General features: G+C 35.5%; 1 protein-coding gene across 11 annotated transcripts in view; it reads right to left on the bottom strand.

Moving 5' to 3' along the window:
• Window positions 1–4749: 4749 nt before the first annotated feature.
• The window catches only part of UBE2D3 (ubiquitin conjugating enzyme E2 D3), a 29060-nt gene continuing 9598 nt past the window's right edge, over window positions 4750–24211 (bottom strand). For 5 of the 11 annotated variants that reach the window (XM_080796201.1, XM_080796203.1, XM_080796202.1 and 2 more), the window contains 7 exons: window positions 18769–18832; window positions 18647–18678; window positions 11624–11701; window positions 10371–10476; window positions 8078–8171; window positions 7604–7653; window positions 4750–6072 (listed from right to left, as the gene is read on the bottom strand). In XM_080796201.1, coding sequence (XP_080652327.1) covers window positions 7605–7653; window positions 8078–8171; window positions 10371–10476; window positions 11624–11701; window positions 18647–18678; window positions 18769–18832 — 423 coding nt within the window. In that variant the 3' untranslated portion in view covers window positions 4750–6072; window position 7604. Of the gene's footprint in view, window positions 6073–7603; window positions 7654–8077; window positions 8172–10370; window positions 10477–11623; window positions 11702–18646; window positions 18700–18768; window positions 18833–24211 lie in introns of all 11 variants that reach the window. The other 6 variants (XM_080796207.1, XM_080796199.1, XM_080796206.1 and 3 more) reach the window with 2 other exon arrangements.

Here is a 24211-nt window from a genome sequence, read left to right on the forward strand (position 1 = left end):
CGTAAATTTCCATTAATTTCATCAGTCTCCCTTATCTGTGGAGGATATGTTCAAAGACCTCCAGTGGATGCCTCAAACTGCTGGAAGTACTGAACCCTCTATATACTATTTATTTTCCAATACATACAGACCTACCATAAAGTTTAATTTACAAATTAGGTACAGTAACGAAAGTAAACAACTTTAACAATATACTGTTAAAACAGCTTATAAAAAAAGTTACATGAATGTGGTCTTTCTCTGAAAATTATCTTACTGTACTGTGCTCACCCTTCTTGTGATATGAGAAAAAATGCCTGCGTGATGGGATTAAATAAATGTGATGTACTTAGGCTACTATTGACCTCCTGACTGGATGATGATCTGCTTCTGGACCACAGGTGATGATGAATAATTAAGACTGTGCGTAAGGGAGAACTACTGTATTTTTTTCTATAGTGTATTATGGGGTTTTTTTTGGTACTTTTATCTTTTTTTTTTTAAAGATTTTATTTATTATTTATTTGACAGACAGAGAGCACAAGTAGGCAGAGAGAGAGGAGGAGGCAGGCTCTCCACTGAGCAGAGAACCCAATGCGGGGCTCGATCCCAGGACCCTAGGATCATGACCTGAGCCGAAGACAGAGGCTTCAACCCACTGAGCCACCCAGGTGCCCCTTTTTTGTACGTTTAGAGTTAAAAATATAGCAAGGAATATTTTTGGTGAAGTCTACCATTTAGTTCATAATCATCTATTAAATATTTGGCCACCTAACAATGTGCCAGGCAGTCATCTAGTCACTGACAAATATAGCAGAACAAAACACAAAATCCCTGTTCTAACGGCTTACATTCTGGGATAGGGTTGAAGAAGAAACAACAAATACTACATGCAAGGAGGATAATATTGAATATGCCATGGCACACTCTAAAATGGCAGGGCTGTTGGTGTTTTATGTAAAATAGTTAAGAATCACCACTCTGAAGTTTGACATTTGAACACTTACAAAGAGACAGCCAAATGGCATCTGAGATAAATCTAGGCAAAGGGAAACAATCTCAAGGGCAGACATCTTAAGGTGAAAAAAGTTCCCATATTCAAATCTTAGCAGAGGTCTGTGTGACTGAGCTGAAGGAACTGGGGAGTGGTAGAGTATACTAGAGAAGAGAGGTGGTAGGAAAAGTCATTACAGCTTGTGATTCACCTTAGTATTTCAGCTTTTACTCTGAATGAGATGGGTAATGTTTAGGTTTGCAGTGATGACGTGAAGTGATGAGGTTTAAAAGGATTGATTATCTGGGGTGTTACGTGTGGGACAAACTGCTGCCAAGTAAAAAGCAGGGAGGACCACTGAGGAGGCTACTGCAATAACCCAAGAGGTGATGAAGCTTTATACCATGGTGGCAGCAGTAAATACAGGGAATAGGTAGATTGAGTAAAAATTAAAAGTGGACCTGAAAGGACTGCTACTTAATTTGGAAGCGGAAGTGTGAGAAATCATGGCTGATGCCTAAGCTTTGGGCCAGTGCAACTCAAAAAATATTTACTGAGGCCAAGAAGAGCTAGTGGTGTGTGCATCTGTGTAGAAATCAAGTCGGTTTTAGACACTTTGAAGGTACCTTTCAGTTAGCCAGGTGGATTATAAGGAGCTATGCAGGAGTTTAGGAAAGAGAGCTGGGAGGTCAGCAAATGACAACATTTAACTATGTTCTCTTAAGCAACAAGAGCACGAAACTCCAGTTTGGTCTTACTTGACACTATTCAAATTTAATATAACAAGGTACTGAATTATTTAAGTGGCTCACACAATATAGTATGCACAATGAAAATGAATTATTTCATTAAACCATTTTCAGTACAGGAAAACTGAGGGCTCTTCAAATTTAAAATATTTCATCCAGAAAGTGAACAATTTGGCTAGACAATGGGATCTTAACTAAAATTCCATGTAAAAGAGCAATTACTAGAAAGTGTGCCAGAGCTAAAAATCATAAATTCTTCAAAATGAGGCAAAAAATGATCAAATAGTTTTAAGGTAACAGGAAAGAATGCAAAATTGTAATTACTGGAGAACTAAAAACAATCTTCCTAGCCTTTCTAGAAAACCACAGTTCTGATCTTTTACAGTTCTTCCATTAACTCTTTTTGGGGGGGGGTTGGGTTCAGAGGTGGTCATGCTTTAAAATTCTATTTTCAAATACCTTTACAATTTATTTATATTACATTGGGACTGTTGAAATCTTTTATAGCTACTTTCGAGTATGTTTAATACGTTAAATCCGGTGAATACTGCAAACACCCTAAACATCAGATTTTACCTTTTCACTCACCTCACCCAAGGAAAAAAAAAATAAAAAACTAAGCAATGTGAAGGCCACAGAATGAGACCAGTGTTCAAATCTTTGCTTCCACTTTCAACCAACACTTAGCCAACTTTTGTACCTGGTTACTCTTTAAGTACTACTTGGCCATTGGTTGAGTTATAAACAGTTTTATCTTGTCATAAATTTCAAAGTCGCTAGGTTAGGCTAACTGTATGATGTTAATATATTAAGTAAATGTAGAACAATCTACATTATTTGTAATTCGAAGTGCTATAAACTTGTCAGATATAAATAAGATGGAAATGTATTTGGGCATCCAAGAGAAGTTCTCTTATCCCTATGAAACAGCAAGACGTGTCAAGTAACTACTGATAAGGCTCAAGGACTGCTGCTGTGGGCTGTCAGATCTAGAAGCAGACTTCAGAATCACCTGGATGGCTTTTTAAACAAACCACTGGGTTTCTCTTGTTTTCTCAATCTGTAGACCTGGAGTGTGGTCTGATAATTTCCATTTTGAAGAACTTCCCAAATGATACTGATTACTAGGTCTTGGAACCACACTTTGAGAACCAGTCTTAATTCTTTATAAACCAGTTTTGTAACTGCTATTTTAAGAGGTTCAAAACAGACACGGTATTAAAGTGTGGATTTCATGTTAGCTGGAATTACTGAGACCAAAGTGTCTTTAAACACAGACTTTAATGGTAACAATTCCTTTAAGCTCAATTAACCTTAGCTATTACAAGTGTTATGCAGATGTCACTATTAAGACAATATTTAGTGACTTGTACTGGTTTCCTCATAAAATAGAAGACAAATTCACTTAAAAGTGTAATCAACAATCATTTAACAGTTTTGTTATGCCAACACAAAACACAGCTAATTTGAGTCACCTCCAAAATCACTAACACAGCATGATCAGTAACTGAAGCATATTTTAACTAAGTCATTAAAAAAAAAAAAAAAGTGAGTGTTTCACTACCCCTGAGACCACTAGATAACTGTGGTTCATACTTTAAAAAATTGTGAGTACACCCACACAAAAAAGCAAACTAACAAGCTTTTTAAAAAATCTGGTATCACATTGCAAACTTGCCCAGGAAAGATGAGTCACTTAAAATATAATTTACCATTAACAGGTCAGCTAGACTGTAATTCCCATAGATTGAGAAACTATTAAAAATTTGACTTTATGCGTGAAAAAGACCTAGGAAATATAAGAACCAAAATCAGTTTTTAATCTTCTAATATGCATCCAGTCCTACACATGGCACTAGTAATATATACGGGGGAAAGGGCAAATTCTTGGATTCTTTTGAAGGTTTCATTGGAGATATCTCAAGTTCAGTGTCCATACATTCAGAAATGTTGGTTTTCCAGGTACTTTACTGTTTGTTCTCTTAAACCTGGAGAAGCCTTTATGGCTTATTCCCTTAGAAGTGACATAAGAAATGTCATAGAAAGCATCAAATCAAAGATACAGAGAACTGGACACACCTAGTAATTATTATGACAATCAATGGTTTAAGTTATCTCTATGTATACTTAAAGGTTGTCTATGGCTAAAAAGAAAGATCAACTTGAAAAGGAATTCAGAAGCTCTGACAAACTGTTTATTCACAGCTGGCTTTCAGTGATATGCCTACTAAAGCTATTATTTTGAGTATAGAATCAGAAGTAATTATTTTGAAAATAGAGCAAAAGAACAGTATTTCTTACCTTACGGAGCAGTAGGCTACTAATTTTGCATTTGTATTTTGAGTCCGAAATAGCTTTAACAGTATGACATCTACCTTTAAGTAGTAATTTTTAAGTATAAGATGAAATGAAAAAAATTCACTCATTGGAAAATTGTATAGCTGGGTTGATATTTCTCAATGAAATGCTTAAATTACAGAATTAACAAAGCCAGAACATCTTCGGAAGGCATGCATTTCACTTGCAGTTTAGAGAAAAACCTTAATAAACCATGTCCAAACTATGTATTAAAATGTTTATAAAAAAAATCAAGCTTTAACATTTATTTTATCTAGCTTTCCACATCTGTATGCAGACAAGGAGTAAGAATGCACATAAATGTAAGCAGTGCAAAAATGTGGAAGTGAGAAAAGTCACAGATGTGCTAGAAATAAATACAAGATTTTAAAAAAGCAATGGACAAATCAAAGTAACTAGGAAAAAAGTAAAACTATAGGGTCAGGATTAGGAAGGGTGAAGAATGATAATGCCCTTGTTACTACAGAAGTTAAATTAGTGGCACAGATAGCACTTGTCAAACAAAAAAATAATCCAATAGCATTGACTTTTATTCATTCATGTTAAGTCACCTGAAATGATATCTGTTGCATTTAAATGCTCATTAATGTAAATGGCTGAACAAATCCATTTCAATGGATATTCAATATCCCACATAGTTAAGTCACTTCAACACAGCCTCATGACAACTCCCACACCAAAACAGTACTTTATTTTGTAAATTTTGACCCATTATTACTCCCATGTTATGTTTTTTTCAGCTGTCAAGTGTACAAGGTGAAGAAAAAAATTTAGTTAGATGGGGGTTGCACCTGGAAAATAAATTTCTCAAACTCCACATACATGTTTCAAAACTGCTGGGTCCCAAGTCCATCTATGAACTCCAGGGCTGCCAGTATCATGTGCAGCATACTAAAGCTACACTATCCGAATAGCTTATTAATTCTGCATAAATCAGGTCAATCAATGTGTCAACCTGTAACAGACTGTGCACTTTTAACTGAACATGGCAAAATATTCACTCTTTTGAACTTTACATCATCATTTGATGTCAAACAATGAAGCAAATCCCAACAGTATATACAAAAACAGCTTTGCATTTACAAAAGATTGTTTCCCATACTGATTAATTCAGGCAGCTAACTCATTGGTTTATGCAACTTTATTGAAGAAAAATAAATCAATTACTAGCAGAGCTATTAGTTGATCACTCATCCATTGACAACTTGCATCATTTATTCAGTGCTATATTAAACAGTGTATTGGAAGATAGATTAACTAATAGCTCCAAGCCTCCTAACAATTTAAATGAGAATTACAAAATGTTTGAGACCCTATTTTGGAATACAAAGGGTGTTTGACTTCCAATTTCCATTCTCTGTAGAACAAGAACAGGTCATTCCTTTATTGACATGCATAAAATACATCACATTTTCTGTTCTGCTGATGCTATAAATTCAATACCAATTCTCCAGCCACATCAGTTATGAGCATAAAGTATATCATGTAACCTCAAATCTCTAACAGTGGAAGGCTTAAAAAAAGACTGGATGCTAGAATAATGCTGCTTCCTTTGATGTGACAACTGAGCATCCATCTCCCTCCCCCTCAGATGATTTCTTCAGCATGTTAGAGCAGTGAGGAATGGTTTTAGTCTCATAACCAAGTTAGAGTGAAGACATTGGCCACATAATACACATGCTCCATTTTTAAAAAAATTCTGAATCTTGGGCAACTGTTCTCTTGTAACTACTTTACAGTTTCTAAAAGCAGTTATTGTCCAAAGCTGGAAGAACTTAAGTCTTCTCAGATGAGCATGTGAATGAATGGAGGGAGGTAAACAAAAAATAAAATTAAAAAAGATGAGGTCTGATAGGGGAGCAGCCGGATAAGAAAAATCAAAAAAGGAACAGTAATTTAAAGTTTATTCCAGCTATAATGCAGGTTATTCTGACTTTAAGGTAGCATCACATGGCATACTTCTGAGTCCATTCCCGAGATATTCTGTTGTACCTGTAAATAAAGAAGATGTTACTTAAAAAGTTAAAGAATTCTTAATACTTATAAGGAAAGATTTCTGTTTTACCTCTAGACTCATCATGGAGTCATCTCTCATGGTTATGATTAGAATTAAGCCAACTAGGAAAAAAAGGCAATGTGGGAAATGGAAGCCTTATGCTTCTAGTACAATGTTCCAATACACTGAAAATATTTTAATAGACACAATAAGGTGGCACTGAGATTGGGGAGGCTAACAAAAATAAAAAACCAGTTTTCTCTCCTGTACCACTGAGTTAAATGTTCTATTAGAAATTCTGTAATAAGTATCCATTCCAACAAATGTTAACATTAAAAAAATATTTTACAGTTTATCGTGGACTTATGTCAGAGTGCAACAGAGATTCTGAACATCTATAAAAATTTCCATCAAAGCTGGAACCAAACAATTTTATCTGAATCTTACACCTTGAGAAATTATTAGAGCTTGAGTAATATCAGAAAATACCTTTGAGAGTTAAGCACAGGTAAAAGATTAGACACTGGGGAGGGTGAAAAAAAGCAATTTTCAAGAAGGATGTGGGTGGGACTGGTATGTATGTGTTAATTAGAACACTTTTATGTGTTACTTTTAGAAAGGGTGGTGACTGGAGCTAACAAGCCCCACTTAAGACCAGATAAATGGGAATTTCCACTAGGGGTACAATTTGGGGGCATCTGTTTAAAAGATCAACAGATAATTCACACACAAGCAAGGTTATTTATTACTGAAGAACATCACTAATATTGACAAATGCTATCGATTTCTCCCTGTATTACATCCATGCCATAGGGTACTTACCAAAAATTATAGTGAGAACTCTAAGAAATATACATCAAAGGGCACAACAGAACTTTTAGATTTGTATTTCTGGTTTACACTTTGTAAAATATTAACTAGCTTCATTTCAAACCAAGAACTAAACATGGTTCAATCATTTTTCTAAACTTTGGCATACAGAAGTTCTTTCTATCATTCATGGTTACCTCATTTAAAGACACCCTCTCAAAAAGCCAGCACTTTGAAACAAAGGTTTCATTTAGCATACACGAAGCCACACAAAGTATAGCTGATATTAATGCATGCTTGTCAGTAATGAACATTTAGTTTAGATGCTTAGAGGCTTTATTAAAAGTGTTTTCCCCTTGTATCATTATCTCTGGGCCAAATTTGAACTAAATCACCACATTCCATATAGTACTGGTATAAAGGTTAAAATATACCAAATTTAGAATGTAAATACCATGGTAGTTTGAAAAAGATACTACTTAAACTTTAATTTCTTACTACTGCTATATGTAACTGCTTTGCCATGCAAAAATTTTCTCAAGCAATGACTACTGGGTATACTTTCACACTAAACAGAGATCAAGCAGTTAACTGTACAATTTTCAAAAAACTGTCACATGTTACCTTTTGTTAGTTAATACAGTGCCTTAAAACATGCAGCACTCAAGTGCTGGCAGTACCATGAATAAGCGCACCATAGAGTGCAGATCCTCTTACCCTACAACATAGCGTATTTCTCTGTCCACTCTCTTGCTAACCTATTGTACCTAATTGAACAAGTATACTTAGCATTAATTACAACATACAACAAAGTTATAATGGTGGAGTTGTACACAAAGATAATTCAAATATTTGAGAAATTCAGATAAATTTTAATGACAGTACCAGTATTTGTTTCAAAAATGTAATTGGGGTAAGGAAAACTTTTGCGTTCTTCCCAGAAACTTAGTGACAAAGCAACAACCATGTTAGAAAAATAGAACGTTTTAGGCTATTCACTGTCACATAAACTAAAAACTATTAAAAAAAAAAAAAACCATTTCAAAAACTACCTTACTGTACACTTTAACTATTATCTTATCAGAAATAAATCATCAAATCTTCTTGGCACTGCCACAACTTACAACAGAGTGTAAGCCTAGCTCATTAAATCACTCTTTATATTACTTCCTTAAACTACTATATACTTACTTATCTCTGTCTGTTTTATAGATCCGTGCAATCTCTGGCACTAGGGGGTCATCTGGGTTTGGATCACATAGCAGTGAACAAATGGATAAAAGAACTGCAAATTAAAAAAAAAAAAGTATGTTACCCAGCATTGGGAATTTGGATAAATAAAAGTATATTTAAAATCATATTATTAAAAAACCTCAATCCTCAAAAGATTTTTTAGCCTATATCTTAATGTCAATGAAACAAGTCTGTATAGATATTTTGCTTCATAGGAGATAAACTCCTAGTAGATAAGGAATGCTAAAAACAGAGTTTGTTGGGATCAAATTTAGTACTGCCTAGCTATAAAAAATTCTGCCCAACTCAACAGTTCTCAGATATTCAAATGATGCTGTATCAGTTTATTAATAATCATTTTTTTAAAGTGGCATTAAAATTTAAGTAACTGGAGTTTCTTGGTACTATGAAGGGAGGAAATCTAGCAAAGCACATGCAGAACACCTGCACAGTATTACTCTCAGCTGTTAGGCATGATGAAAAAATCCATTCTCTGGGAGCCAAATGGCTCAGTCAGGAGTGTGTGTGACTCTTCATCTTGGGGGTTGTGGGTTCAAGCCCCATGTAGAGAGCAGCAATTACTTAAATATTTAAAAAGAAGAAAAAAGAAAAATCCATTCTCTGCCCTACACTCAGGGGAGTTTCACAAAAACTCCAACTGCTCCACTGTTTTGTCTCCTTGAATTTATAAACTAATAGTACTGATTAAATGAATGTGGAGATCTAGCTCTATTAACTCTGTGAGCCTTCTCAACTCTAGTTCTTACCTTGACCTATTCAATATATGAACTTGGAAAGATAGCAAGGACCACATAGCATGTATCTAATTCAATCTGTACGCCTGTTATGTGCCAGACACTGCAAAATGTTATAAAATTTTAACATATAAAAGCTCAGAGTGGTTATAAAAATCTTCAAAGATAACATTAACATGAAAGACAGTACTAATGTAATGTATTACAGCAAATATAGTTTTAAACCCAAAAGGCAGGAGAGCACATATAAAGAAACAGTGTTGAGTTTTATTCCCAAAAGTGATAAACCTGGAACCTAGTATTAAGATATTCTTGATATTCTATCTATATAGTATCTGTACTGTACTGTGGTATTGAGAGCTTGATTTGCAAGGGAACTGGAATGTATCCCAAAAAGGTGAAAAAACATCTAAAACTATGTCACACTCGAAATTACAGCAGCATTCACCAAAACTTTTTTTTTCTTCTCCAAGAGTGATTTCAAATTCATTGTACAAACATATCCAAAACACTGTCCTAATTAGCAACAGTAAAAAACCCTCATTTTTTGTACTAAGGAATGCTACATCAACACCAAAACACAAAATTTACTGGAAGGCAAACTTCCCATTATGCAGTTTGTTGTAGGTCATTTGTGTGTGTGTGTGTGGGGGGGGGGTGACAAAAGCCACCATAGTCATTCAAAATAAAGAAAAGATGAAGGCACTCAATCTCTTATCTGGGATATTCATGTGGAGACTGGATAACCTATTTGAGATGACACCTAATGGATCCTTATTAAAAGTAGAAGACCAGAATTACTCTAGAGACATTTCCAAGACTCTAATTAAATTTTAGCTTACTACTAGGTAGGAACAATTTATTAAACACACCACCTAAGTTGCCTTAAAAGCCTTTTTACCTAAAAAATACTGTAAGAAACACAAGAATGCAAAACCAGAATCTTCTTATAATGGAAACCAAGATTTAAAAGCTCTGTTCAACTTCAGATCCATCATTTTGTAAAATGCAGAAGTGGGAGTTGAGATGTGAGTGGCCTAGGACTGAAAAATACTACAGAAATCTATTAAAGAAACCTAACTATTATTTGCAAATAATGCCTATATCCTAATTTGAATTTTAACTTTTTCCCACGAAGTCTTTAATCAATACTGCTAAAAGCACAAATAGATGTAACTTTTTTTCCCTTCCCCACCTCTTACCAAAATACTGGCATAAAACGGAAGTAGGCCCCAAAATGAAACTTTATTTTTTTAAAGATTTTATTCATTTATTTGACTGAAACAGTGAGGGAGGGAGCATGAGCACAAAAGCAGGGGGAGCAAGAGGAGGAGGCTCCCCAATGAGCAAGAAGCCCGTCATGGTGCTTGATCCCAGGACCCCAACTCTAGCCCAAGGCAGATGCCCAACTGACTGACCCACCCAGGAGCCCCAATGAAACTCCTTTAATTTGAAAATCAGAGGAGCTCAGGACTGTTTCTCTAAAAGTACTTTACCTTTAGAAATAGTTAAAGCAGGAGACCACTGTGATCTTAGAATATCGAGACAAATGCTGCCATTACTGTTAATATTTGGATGATAAATTCTTGTTGTAAATGCAACCTAAAATAAGTAAAAATGTTTAGTTATTTTTCCCAAGTGAAAATAAGCATCCTAATCTGAAACAGAAGACTTTTGAGCAAGGCTTACAATACTGTGTCTCTCACACACACACTCTCTCTCAAATGGCTAAAACCTACTTTTATACATATAAGAAGACTAAAAATTACAGAAACTGGTTTGTATATTCTGATCAAGATCTTCCAGGGCCTCCCTCTCTTTACTTAAAATAGAAAATATAACTTTGGGGCAAAAATTTTATTATTTAATGATATGATGGCATATTCTGAAGGTTAACTTTGGCTCTACCATGTCAGGAGTATCAGAAGAACACAGTGAACGGTAATCAAGATTCATTAAAAAATAAAGGAACTTCAGAATGTAGACCAAATTTACAGACCAACTCATTTAGAAGTATCAAGTTACAAAAGTATGTGTTTTAGTCTGCATTTCCACTGTACATAAAATACAAATCTGAATGACCGCGAAAGTGTTTCATCTGAAGTAACGATTACATTGCACCTATAATGGGATTGCAAAGATTGCTGAAGTGCCAATGTTTTATTTCTATTGTTGAATTCATATACCTTTTGCTTTCTGTTAACTGTTCTGAAAGTCAAGATCTTATGCTTTTAATAACTGTTGACCAGTCACCTCAGTGCATCAAGCAACTCTAAGTTTTGATAGATTTATTGTCATATATGCAAATGCAAACCCCTGACACACCGACCATGTGAACCCTAACAAACACAGAACAGGCTTCAACAATATGGGCAAATGCACAGGAAGCTAATACTTGAAGCCTACTACGACAAAGGTTAATAATACGAATCTCTATGAGCATAATAAACAGTGGAAAAACCTTCCACATAATGTATCAGAGTCCTGCAACATTAAGGATAAGTCAGTTCTTATCTCCATTTACAAAGTTCAAATTTACAAAGTTCAAACCCAGGTCTAACTGGTCTCTTAACTAAAGGTTAAGTCGACTCAATACATATATATTTAGCCTTAATTATTCCTATTCACTACATGTACATACCCCAATTTAGCCTTACTTATGTAGAACCTTGATTTTTAACAATATTCTACTCCTCTGAAATATTGCACAGATCTTATTTACTAATGGAATTTTGGGGTAAATACTTGCCTTAGGTGGTTTGAAGGGGTAGTCTGTAGGAAAATGAATTGTCAAAAAGAATACACCGCCTTGATATGGGCTGTCATTCTGGTGGAAAGAAAAATTTGCTTAACTCTGATATTTAAGATACTAATGCTAAATAATGCATGCAATATTTCTATTTTCTAAGCATTTCTTTAACATGAAACAAGATTACCTGTTTATGCTGCAAGAGAGAATACAAATCATTCTATAATTCAGTTCACATTACTAAAACACCACAATCAAAATTTCTTATAGAACAATGAACCCTTATTTACTTAGATCCCATTTTATTTAAGTGACCAGAGAACTGAAAAATTAACTAGAAACCAAATGTTCTAGATCTTTATTTTCACAAAGGAGAAGTATACTTAGCAATAAGGTCTACATACAGTATTATATATTATACCTGAATTTGAAAAAAAGGTCTTATATTTATTTCTGATAATGACAGCCATATACACATATATGGCTTTGCACCTCAACACACCACTCTGGTCACTTTGGCAAACCAAAATGTTGGCTATTGCAGGTTAACCTGTAACTACCTTCAACAGGAGAAGCAAAACAGAAACAAAATAATTTTGTTTGTTTTTGTTTATTTATCTGACAGAGAGAGACACAGTGAGAGAGGGAACACAAACATGTGACCTGAGCCGAAGGCAGACGCTTAACGACTAAGCTACCCAGGCGCCCCCAGATAGGTTTTTAACAAGTTTAATTCCCAACTGGCTCCTCAAAAGCTTCATTTTTAAAAACATTTATTTAAATCATCTCTACACCCAGCATGGGGCTCAAACTCATGACGCTGAGATCGAGAGTCACATGTTCTTCCAACTGATTCAGCCAGCCATCCCTCAAAATTCTCATTTAAAACCACAATTTGGGCGCCTGGGTGGCTCAGTGGGTTAAAGCCTCTGTCTTCGGCTCAGGTCATGGTCCCGGGGTCCTGGGATCGAGTCCCACATTGGGTTCTCTGCTCGGCAGGGAGCCTGCTTCCTCCCCTCTCTCTCTGCCTGCCTGCCTACTTGTGATCTGTCTGTCAAATAAATAAATAAAATCTTAAAAAAAAAAAAAAAAGCCACAATTTTTTTTTGAAGTTTTGAGAGAGAGAGAGAGAGAGAGAGAGTGAGTGTGTGTATGCGCATGCAAGCGCAGGAGGGAGGGAAGAGTCTTAAGCAGACTGCTGAGCATGAAGCCTGACTGAGGACTTGATCCCACGACCCTGAGATCACTACCTGAGCTGAAACCAAGAGCTGGATGTTCAAGCTATTGTCACCCAGGCGCCCCCAAAACAATGGAAGATTTTTTTTCAAAACCATACTGAATTCTCCACAACAAATTAATAAACAAGATTACAAATTTGGAAAATAATGTGGACTGCTCTCCCACTTCAACAGAGAACAGAAATTTTCAAGCTATAACACATCACTCTTCCTCCTTTGTTGTTTTGATCATATAATCTGAGTATGAAGAACTCTCTTAATAAATATTATACAATGTTAGTACATAAGTAACTTGCTAGAATTTTACACTTAATTTAACCAATACCAGGAAAAAGGTAACATTGTATTCCCATTTTACAGCTAGATACAAATGGGACTTGAATAATTTGTGGTATAAGAACCAAGACTGGAACCCAGGTCTTTTGAAGATCACTGGTCAATATGGATCAGTGAATGATGACAAAAGACAGTGACCTCATTAAAACCTTTAGGGTAAAACATAATAACTGTATACCTGCTTCTGGATATGCAAAGAAGCCACCTGGTGATGTCTTTTAAAATTTACAGTAATTCAGTTATTACCAACATCCACTCCTCTCCATTACAGACAGTATGTACATAGTGCTAATTATAAGCCTTTTATTATGCCCATTCTGGATGTCAGGAAAGTAAACTTTTCCAGATCTAACACTTTAATACAGATCATTTAATTCCCAGCCCTCTGTAAAACTGTTAAACAATAACTGAATTAATCTAACTCAGTTCTTAGGACGCCTGGGTGGCTCAGTCTGGTAAGCGTCTTTTTGGCTCAGGTCATGATCCTAGAGTGCTGGAATGGAGCCCTGAGAGCCCTGCGTCGGGTTCCCTGCTCATCAGAGAGCCTGCTTTTTTCTCCCTCTGTCCCTCACCCTGCTCGTGCTGGCTCATTCTAACAGATAAATAAAATCTTAAAAAAAAAAAGACCTTAATTGTTCTACAGATCAGGTATGTATAAGGGACACAGAGAACAATTTCTTATACTGATGGGTAAGTGTTCTGGTGAAGAGATGTGCAATAAAATGTTGCAAACATTATGAAAAATGAACAGGGCATACCAGCAACTTGAAGGAAAAATGTCAATTTACTGATTAAGAATGAAGTTCAAAGAACTACAACTTGAGTCCTTCTTACTCCAAAGTCTTTTCATATTGCCTACAAAATTTAAATTAAAAAAACTAAGACTGCAAAGCAGCATATAAAAAGTATAGAAAAAATATGGGACGCCTGGGTGGCTCAGTTGGGACGCCTGGGTGGCTCAGTTGGTTAAGCGGCTGCCTTCGGCTCAGGTCATGATCCCGGCATCTTGGGATCGAGTCCCACATTGGGCTCCTTGCTCGGCAGGGAGCCTGCTTCTCTCTCTGCCTCTGTCTGCCTGTGCTCGCTCGCTCTCTCTCTGACAAATAAATAAATAAAATCTTAAAAAAAAAAAAAAAAAAAAGTATAGAAAAAATAAAGCACAGAATATGATCTGAATTAAATAACATTCCTTTGTTAACAGCTACATTAACTGGGAATAGATGCTTCAAATGGCATAGTTTTACAAAACAGACTAATATGGAAAATGTTTACACAATGTATAATGAACCATTTAGGGTACTCCTAAACAGTAAAAGTTTTTATAAAACCAAATTACCAAAGTTCTGAGTTTTCATTCCAAGTTTCATATAATCAGAAGGACCGTATCTGACTGCTTCTGAATAAAGGCAATCTGATGGTAAGATTTAGGGAAAGCCAAATTTCATTTCACTTATTCAAAAAAGAACGCAGGGATGAAAATATTTCAGTGTTACAATTTAACACTACAATTTCATCAACTCAAAGAGGAAAAACTGGTAAAACCACAAGATCCAGAGGTAACCAAACCAAAGTATGCTGTCTAAAAAACTGAAGCTCTATTATCATATTTAGTATAAACTGAAAGCAAACAGAAAACAACAAAAGAAAAACAAAGAAGAATACTTTAATCTGTAACCTCACCCAAGTCTTAGAAATCCACAATTTATACCGGATCTCTTTAGACACCTTCTACTGGTTTTAACTCCAATCAGTCCAAAGTCATTCCTTCTCGGTGTCAGTATTCCTCCCCCAGGGCAATCATTAAGTCTTGGTATTCCCCCAGATCCATCTTTTGCTTCTATCTCCTGACTCATACTTATTTTGGTTAAATCTTGAATTTTTCTTTAGTTATTAATTTAATTCTCTAGTTATTAATTCCAGGACATATATACACAAATGCCTATAAATATTTATCCTTAGATGTCTCCTGTGTCCAAAACTCAAACCACAAACCAGTAACTCATCACTGATCAAAGTAGTTATTAATCTTAAAGATCCTTAAAATCTCTTAAACTAGCTTCCTCTCTTTTATGCCCACTGCCTGCCACTACCTCCCTTCGTTCAAGATCTTACAATCTTTTGTTTATGTTATAGCAATGGCTTACTTTTGATATTCCTGCCTTCACTCTGGTTTTTTTTTTTTTTTCCTAATTTATCCCATACCCTAATGCTGAAGTTGTCCTAAAACACAAGTTACATTCCTGCTTGAAATCTAGCACAGCTTTCAAGATAAAGTGCAAACTCCTAAGCACAAAAGGTGCTTTATGGTCTCCTTCCCACCAATATAGTTGGTCTCATCTTCCACCTCTTCTCCTGAATATGTTCTCCCTACTGGACTTAAAATAATTCACACATCTCCTTTTTCTCCCACTTGAGATATTCTTATCTGTATCCTTATCTTCTTCATCTCTAGGACTGAACCTACACTGTACCATCCATCTCAAGTTTAAATATCCTTAAAAAGATAATACAGCCTACTCTTTATTTAGTTCAATATGCTTGTTGCCCTTCTTCTATATCTTTCTATACAAGTTATCAGTACCCAACATACTTATATAACTTATATTTTCCTCTTCCTCTAGACTACAAAGTTCCTTAAAAAGGTACTGAAAGGGGAAGTTTTCACACATCATTAGCCTCTGCAGGAACTGACATAATACACTTAAAATAAGTTGAAAAATAACCCTTATGGACCAGTAAGACAATACCTATGAACCAATTATTTGACCAGATGGTTTTTGCAAGTGATTCTCCTCTGGCTGGTTACGTTATATTACCCAAAAATGGTACCTTCTTCCACGGGTGTATCAAAGATTAGGTGGAAGTCAGGGTGGTTCTCCAAGTAACTTCAAATTATCTTTCTGCCAGTTCCATTTCCAATTAAAGAAACATCAAGTGTTTTAACTATCACATAAGGAGTTAATTTCTCCTAACTGCATCAATTGTAAGTGGGAACTGCCCTTAAGACAAAAAACCAAAAACTTAAAAACCACCAGTTTAAAAACCCCACAGCCAGCAGTGCTCTGTCAATTCCTTCGAAGGTTTAATTTTTATTAGTATTTGTGCTTCCAAAGTACCCTACCTTCGGAAAGAATAAGCCAGTTCAAACAGTTATTAGAAAGAAGCATTCTGCCTCATAAATTTAATGATCGGGAACATTTCGAGACTACAAAATGCTAAAATCCAATAGTTGACTCTGTACAAAACTTAAATTAGATGTTCCAGTCCTTAGTCAGGAACCTTTACTTATGTGGCACTGCCAATCACTCTTACTGACCTAAGAAGTACTCCAAAGCAAAAGTACTTTTGTCACCATTTATTCTTTCAGCAAATCTGCAAATATATGGATTGTTATACGACCAATGGCCTTATGTTTTAGCTCACGTCACATACTAACAAAATAAAGCAATTAGTGATGTAATCAAACTGTAATGTTTTATCACAAAATGCAATCAAAAGCCAAACTAAGAATGATTTATTTCATTGATGACTGACTCTACAAGGATAACTATTAACTATTCGCAAACTGGCATCTAAACGTGCTTACTTAAATATAGTTTTTGCTTTTGTTAATCAGGGAATATTTACTTTTTATAAGATTTGTATTTATTTACTTCTCAAACAGAGCACACGTAAGCAAGGGGAATAGCAGGCAGAGGGAGAAGCAGGCTCCCTGAGGAACAAGGAGCTGATGTGGGACTCATTCCCAGGACCCTGGGATCAAGACCTGAGCCGAAAGCAGACACTTTAGTGCTTTATTAATCCTTACAACTAATTTTAATAATGAGGTCATTTTAAAGCACCATCTGGATCAAAGATGAGCTTTTATTTGGTGCAAATTTTAGGATATTTTATTGCGTACGCTTTGAAAATGGGTTATCTATAATGAGAAAATTCTAGAAATTACAAATGCAAGTGCCTAAAAGGTAGGCAAAATGAGTGGATAGAAATAGTGTTGAGACACAAGCTCCATATAAAAAAGGGAGGTAGCTGCTACTCCATCCCAAGCCATTACTGCTGTGGAATGAAGGTCTAGTCTGGCTTTTTATGTGAAGTTAGCCAACATTTAAAATGTTCTGAGGACCAAATTGGTTAAAAGTCACACTGAGTTAACTATGTGTATTTAAAAAAGATAAATCACAATTGTTACCAAATAAAAGGAAGCATTTTTAAAGCAAAGTAAGATTTACAACAGTAAAAACAGGCCTTGAAACAATTGGAAATGAACAATTCTGACTTTGAATAGTTTCTTAAATTAGAATATAGGCAGATTTCAAATTAAGAAGCTAAATATCCCAAATATCCCCCACTAACACTACACCAAGTTTAACTATGATTCACAATCTCCTTACCTTTAAGTCCTAACATCATAATTACTCTAATTCAATCATTCCTGCTATGGATTTCCCATAAAATTTCTCCCACTAAGCACTTCATTTATGTATCACTTACTTCCCACGTTATCACACCTGTTTTAACTGTCTGTCTCTCCCAGTAGGTAAGTTCCCTAAAGAATGAGAGGGACCATGTCTATCCTTAATGGCTGGCACACAGTGAGGGATCACAATGAAGATTATAGTTATCAAACTCAGAACTACGGAATAAAAACTTACTAACTTTTCCAAGAGCATTTCTCCTTTAAGAATGACAGACATCTATCTATAGATCACTAACTCACCAAGAACATTATTGACATTTATGCTGAGATTAAACCACCAAAGGGAGGGGTGCAGATTAAGACATACATATACCTTAGAACAGAAATCTTAAAGTGCCTTCCAAGTCAAAAAAATATTAAGTATTGTGCAAGATACAGTCTTACCCCAGGTTGTTTTACTGCGCTCTAATTCTGTGAAATTCTTAGATGGTATCCATAATTCTGAATATTCAATTATCCAGCATATACAGTTTCTTATCTACCCAGGATAGAAAGGAATTTTGCTGTATTCAAAATACCACTTTCTACCTAAAAATATTCAAATTTTGTAAAAAACTAAGGAAGAATCAAGTATCAAAATAATACAATAAAAACTTAGATTTTCAGCAGCAACAGGAATAAGATCTTTGAGTAACACCATGGTAGAGCCAGTTAAATTAATTGGCTCTATAAGTAAAAGGAAGCTCTATGACAACGCTTTACATTCCTATGAAAGAAAACTAGGATAAAGTGAAAAAGTATCTGATAGGCCAGAGATGCTATATTCTAGAACCTGAGTACACAGACAGACACATAGCACATGTAACAAATTACTATTCATTGAATTGTTATGCCTTTCAAGAACAGTACAACTATGGTAATTCCAAAAAAGTACTACAATGTAATAAAATAAACATAAGACTAAGTTAAATACAACTCGGTCAATGCTGAACCTTTAATTAAAAGCAGAATGTTTTAATTCTTAATACTTACAGGTCCCATAATTGTGGCTTGCCAATGAAACACTAGGGAAATACAAAACAAAACTGTTGTTATCTAAACACATACAAGTTTTTTTGAAATTAGCCATTAAAATCAACTTGAGAGTTACTTACTATCATCCCCAACTGGACCTGCAGAACATTGTGCTGGAGGGTCACGGGCCAAATCACTAAGTTCCTACACCAAAACAGAAAATGATGGGTCATGTAACCATAATAAAAAACATAAGCAAGCAAAGAAAGTCAACTGTTTATTTTCACCCCATTCTTTAAGGAACATACAATCAGTTCACATTAATACGTTCTAGTAAAAGAGAGAAAGCATAAGTAGCCAGTCCAGATCCTGGGACACAGCAGGTATAAATATGAAAATTTTTGTTACACCAACAAAAGCTGTGCAAACCAAAAAAGTTCTATCAGATACTTTCATGGCTTAAGAACTTAGACAAAGCAGTTCTCAATATTCTCAATACTCATGTTGTCTGATGAACTTCCTTGACATCTCAGAGTTTCTACCATCTCAAATCCTGCTATTTCCAAACCACACTCTCCACAGACCTCATTTTCCACTTGAAAAATCTCTCATGGGGCTAGGTAGGTATTCTTTTTTGTTTGATCTTATTCCTGCAACTCAACCATGTCTTTTAGACAATGCTGAGTAAAATTACAACTCTGGAAGAACCTGAAATTTGCTCATGGTAAAAACATGCAGTTTCCAAAAGTCCACCTCACCTTGTATTTACAAACATATACTTAGCTCTTCCACGACTTGTATGTAACACATATGGATAATGCAGTAAGAAAATAGTTTCTTCACTGTTTAAAAATTTAAGATGATGGAACTTTATCTATATACATATACACCTATATATACATCTTTATAGGGATTTACAGACAGACCCATGAGGTAATAGTGGGCTTCTAAAAAAAAAAAAAAAAAAAAGGGAATACACAATGCTGCAGGAAGATAACGAGAGCAAGTATCTGCCTCTGTTATACGGTCAAAATGCACTTTAGGAAATGACCAATTGTTCGGGAGTGATCAATCTAGATTTCACTCCATTTAAAAAAAAAAAATCAATGAAAAATCAATGCAGAAGAATTGTCCTTGTGGTAATCATTTCACGAAATATCAGAACATTATGTTGTATCTAAAACTAAAAACATTACAAGTCAATTATATTTCAATAAAACTGGGGTGGGAGGGTTGCTCTGATATACTCTATCTTGCTTCTGAAAACTCATACCACCTTTGCTTTTAAGATTATCAAAACAGCCAGATATGCCAAGATTCACAATCTCAGGATAACGGAAGATCAGATAATTTCTGCTTGCCTTTTAAATATACCTTCACGTGTTCAGCATATGTAAAAATGGGAGAAAATTCATTTTGACCACTTTTGATCCTGATAATAGGAATTACAGAAACTCTTGACCAGAAATTAAACAAATGGTTAAAGGAAACTATGTATGGTTTTGGCTTAAAAATAAAAACAAACACCCTTACAAAGTATCAAATGATTCTGAACCACAGTAAGTTTTTGAAAACTATTCCTTTTTTGAATAAAAATAGAAATGTAGGGGCACCTGGGTGGTTCAGTGGGTTAAAAAGCCTCTGCCTCTGGCTCAGGTCATGATCCCAGGGTCCTTGGATCGAGCCCTGAATCGGACTCTCTGCTCAGCAGGGAGCCTGCTTCCCCCCTCTCTCTGCCTGCCTCTCTGCCTACTTGTGATCTCTGTCAAGTAAGTAAATAAAATCTTAAAAAAAAAAAAAAAAAAGAAATGTACTTACAACTTGAACTATCCATTATGAAGCAAATTACTTTTTCATAGGCCAGGTAAGTTTTCATATGGAATTTACTTGGATCCCATAATCAGCCACTTTTATTATAATGGAAATCTAACACCATCTCAAGGCATAAAAATTTTACTGTACATAAGAATTAAATAGTCTACGCCTGGGTGGCTCAGTGGGTTAAAGCCTCTGCCTTCAGCTCAGGTCATGATCTCAGGGTCTTGGGATCGAGCCCTACATCGGGCTCTCTGCTCTGCAGGGAGCCTGCTTCCTCCTCTCTCTCTCTGCCTGCCTCTCTGCCTACTTGTGATCTCTGTCAAATAAATTAATCTTAAAAAAAAAAAAATTAAATAGTCTAGTTTAACTGATGTGAATAGACAATTCTCCCATGTTCCAGAGCTTATATAATAAGTTCTTTTGTTTAACTGGCCCATCAGAAAAAAGATACCAAAAGTTAATTTATGGAGTCAAATTCCCTCTTTCCTTCAGAACATAAGGGTTCAAAACAAACAAAAAATCCCTCCAAAAAACCCCCACAACTTACCTGTTCCAAGTTACCCCCCCTTTTTTCCACAAAGATTTACCTCCTAGTTTCTTACAGTGATCTACCCCAAATTATGTACTTGTTTAAACCTGAAAAGAAATCTGTTATTTTAAAATAAAAACCAATCTACTGTTGGTTGATCTAACAAAATACCCAAGTGACCTTGAAACAACTTCATTCTAAATACAACTGCAGGAATCTATAAAGTTGATCTAGAATACATCAACACTGATTTGAAAATTACATTTTAATTATGAAGAATTTAAGAAAATATTTCTTATAGAATAACAAGTTTTTAGGCACAGTATTTATAAATCATTAAGCCTTTATATACTGGCATTATTACTCTACAGTGAAGGTCTAATTTCAGCTTTTCCCTCCCATAATTTCAGAATCTTATTCTCAAATAATTTCAAAGTGCCTTATTTTTCAAGTTATCCATGACCGAGACACCTCTGAAGTAATCATCCGAGATCTAAAATTAGGCCAATTACTTTACGTACTATAAAATCTACTTTAAATGCAACACTGAAAAAATGACCTAACTTATTTTAAGGATCAAAACAGGTCTTTTAGGGGCACCTGGGTGGCTCAGTGGGTTAAGCCTCTGTCTTCGGCTCAGGTCATGATCTCAGGGTCTTGGGATCAAGCCCCGCATGGGGCTCTCTGCTCAGCAGGGAGCCTGCTTCTCCCTCTTTTTCTCTGCCTGCCTCTCTGCCTACTTGTGATTTCTCTATCAAATAAATAAAATCTTAAAAAAAAAAACCAAACAGGTCTTTTAAATCATGTACCAGCCCTCAACTCTAAGATAACAAGTAATTCTCGTGACATTATTATGCCTATAGCATAAACAAATAAGATTACAGAATAATAACTTAGCAAGGAAAAAATACGAGAGAAAGCATAGTAACAAGTCATTTTAGACGTTCTATATATATGAAACATTTTGTCTACTCCATAATCTTACCCCACTTTCATGAAAATGTTTTTCCCTCCAAACTTGTGATTGTAGTGTTTGGTTAACGGTGGCTGACAATCACCTGTTACTCAGACAGGGCTAATCACAGAATTTTGTTCCTTCGGCCTGTGATTAGCTCAAAGGGTTGCAAAGCAACCCAAGCCAGGACCTGACCTAATCAAGTCCATCCATCTCTGCCTGGTTTTTCAAACTGAAGCTGGAACACTTTTTCCTTCTCTAAATCAGAAGCTGTATGGTTGTGACCTAGAGCTGTTGGCAGCCATGTGCCCTGAAATTACATCGTGAATCCAAAGAAAAAGAGATCACACTGAGCAGTGGAGATAATAAGAGCTGACTTGGCATATACACATGCAATTTTAGTCCGAGGGTTGTAGCTTGTTCTGGGTTCCTATAGCTATTTCCTTTGATTGTTAACCACTCCAGTTTTCCTTCTAATAAATCTAAAGGGGGAAAAACCCCAAGAGTGAGGAGACCCATTCTAAGCAGAGAGCTACTGGGACCCACACAGACTTTATCCACTAAAGCACAATGTAATGCTCAAGTCTTGTTTTCTTGAAAAAACATGTAAGAAAGAAATCTAAGTGAAGCAGTCTTAAAATTAAGCTAGAAGGAGCAGTTATGTGTCCTGTCTAGCAACTTTTAGTCTAATCACAGAACCCAGAGGTTAATTTAAATCCATTTCTAAAATGAAAAGTGCAATATCTACTAAAGTTTCACTATCAAAACATTTATTCACTTATAGGAAGGCTGCATTTTTGGTATCCAGCAGGTTAGGTTTGAATAATACCAAGATAAAACATGAATGACTTTCCCAACAGACTGAGGTAATATAAAATAAGCACAATACAAAAACAAAAAACTACATTTCAACAACTTAAGTGCTTAAAATAAAGGCATTCAAATACTTTGTGAATCTTAAAAAGGTAACCACTAACCTTGCTTGGGTTTAAAAACAGTGACAACTGAGCTGGGTCTTGATGGAGAGGGATAAGCATTCCAAACAGAGAAACTCATTCAAAGTTGAGGGTGTGAAAGAACACAAGGCTGTAAAAATTTGCTTATAGTCTTACATACCAGAAACACAACAGGGTATAGGTAAGGAAGTAACACATGTGGCCAGAAAGGTTAACCATGGCTAGGATCTTCCATGAGTCTGAGTATGTCAGACTATCCCAAAGGCAATGGGAAACAGACAGTTTTAGTTTTAAAGATTTACTTACTTGAGAGAGCAAGCACGATGGGGGGCCATGCAGAGGGCACCCTACATGGGGCTCAATCTCACCAACTCATGAGATCATGACCCAAGCTGAAACCAAGAGTCAGAAGCCCAACTGAGCCACCCAGGTGCCCTGAACATGGATAGTTTTTAAGCAAGAATAAGATCAATCAAATTTGGTTTTTACTATTTTTTTATATGTATGGACAAATAGTAGACTAGGAGGGATTCTTTCAATTTTTTAACTTACTAGGTCATATCCTGAAAGTACCCATAAATCTGTGTACCCTACCTGTTAAGCAAAGCTTAACATTTTTACTACTTCTTCCATATTTAAAAAAAAGAAAATGTTGCAGATATAATTGATGATCCTCAAATTCCATTTCCTTTCTCCCACAGGAGGTAACAGATTATCCCAAATTTGGCTTCCACTATTTCTCCACATTTTTACACTCTACTAGGTAAGTATCTTTTCACACATAGCATTGTTTTGCAGGTTTTCAAATTTTAAGAGATAAAAAACTATGAATCTACACAAAGACCTATATCTACATATATATACTATTCAGAACATTGGCTCTTAACACTTTATAATAAGGACTTCTAAGACTGATTAACTACTGCCCTTCTATCCCCCCAAATACACACATACTTGCACAAAATTTTAATTTGTGGGTTATCAAAGACCATCCCCATTTTGTAGGAATCCCTAATACAGAGGACAGACAAGTAGATAACTACATTAAGGAAGCTATAGCAGTAATTCAGGTGACAGAACAACATGAGAACTAAGTCACTGAGGATGATAAATTAAATAACAAGCATTTTATTTTTAAAACAACCTTATAGAAATAGGCCTTATTTCTACTTTACATCAGAACCCCTTACTAGAGAAAAGAATGCATTCAAAGCGTAGGACATACTATGCTTTGGTGTATCTACTAGACACTTGAAAATTAGAGGTCTAAGGATGGATTTCCAAATGGCTGCTTTTTCAAAAGGGTGTCCTTACATCAAAAAGGT

The sequence above is a fragment of the Martes martes genome (assembly GCF_963455335.1).
Source record: "Martes martes genome assembly, chromosome: 2".
Taxonomy (NCBI): Eukaryota; Metazoa; Chordata; class Mammalia; order Carnivora; family Mustelidae; genus Martes; species Martes martes.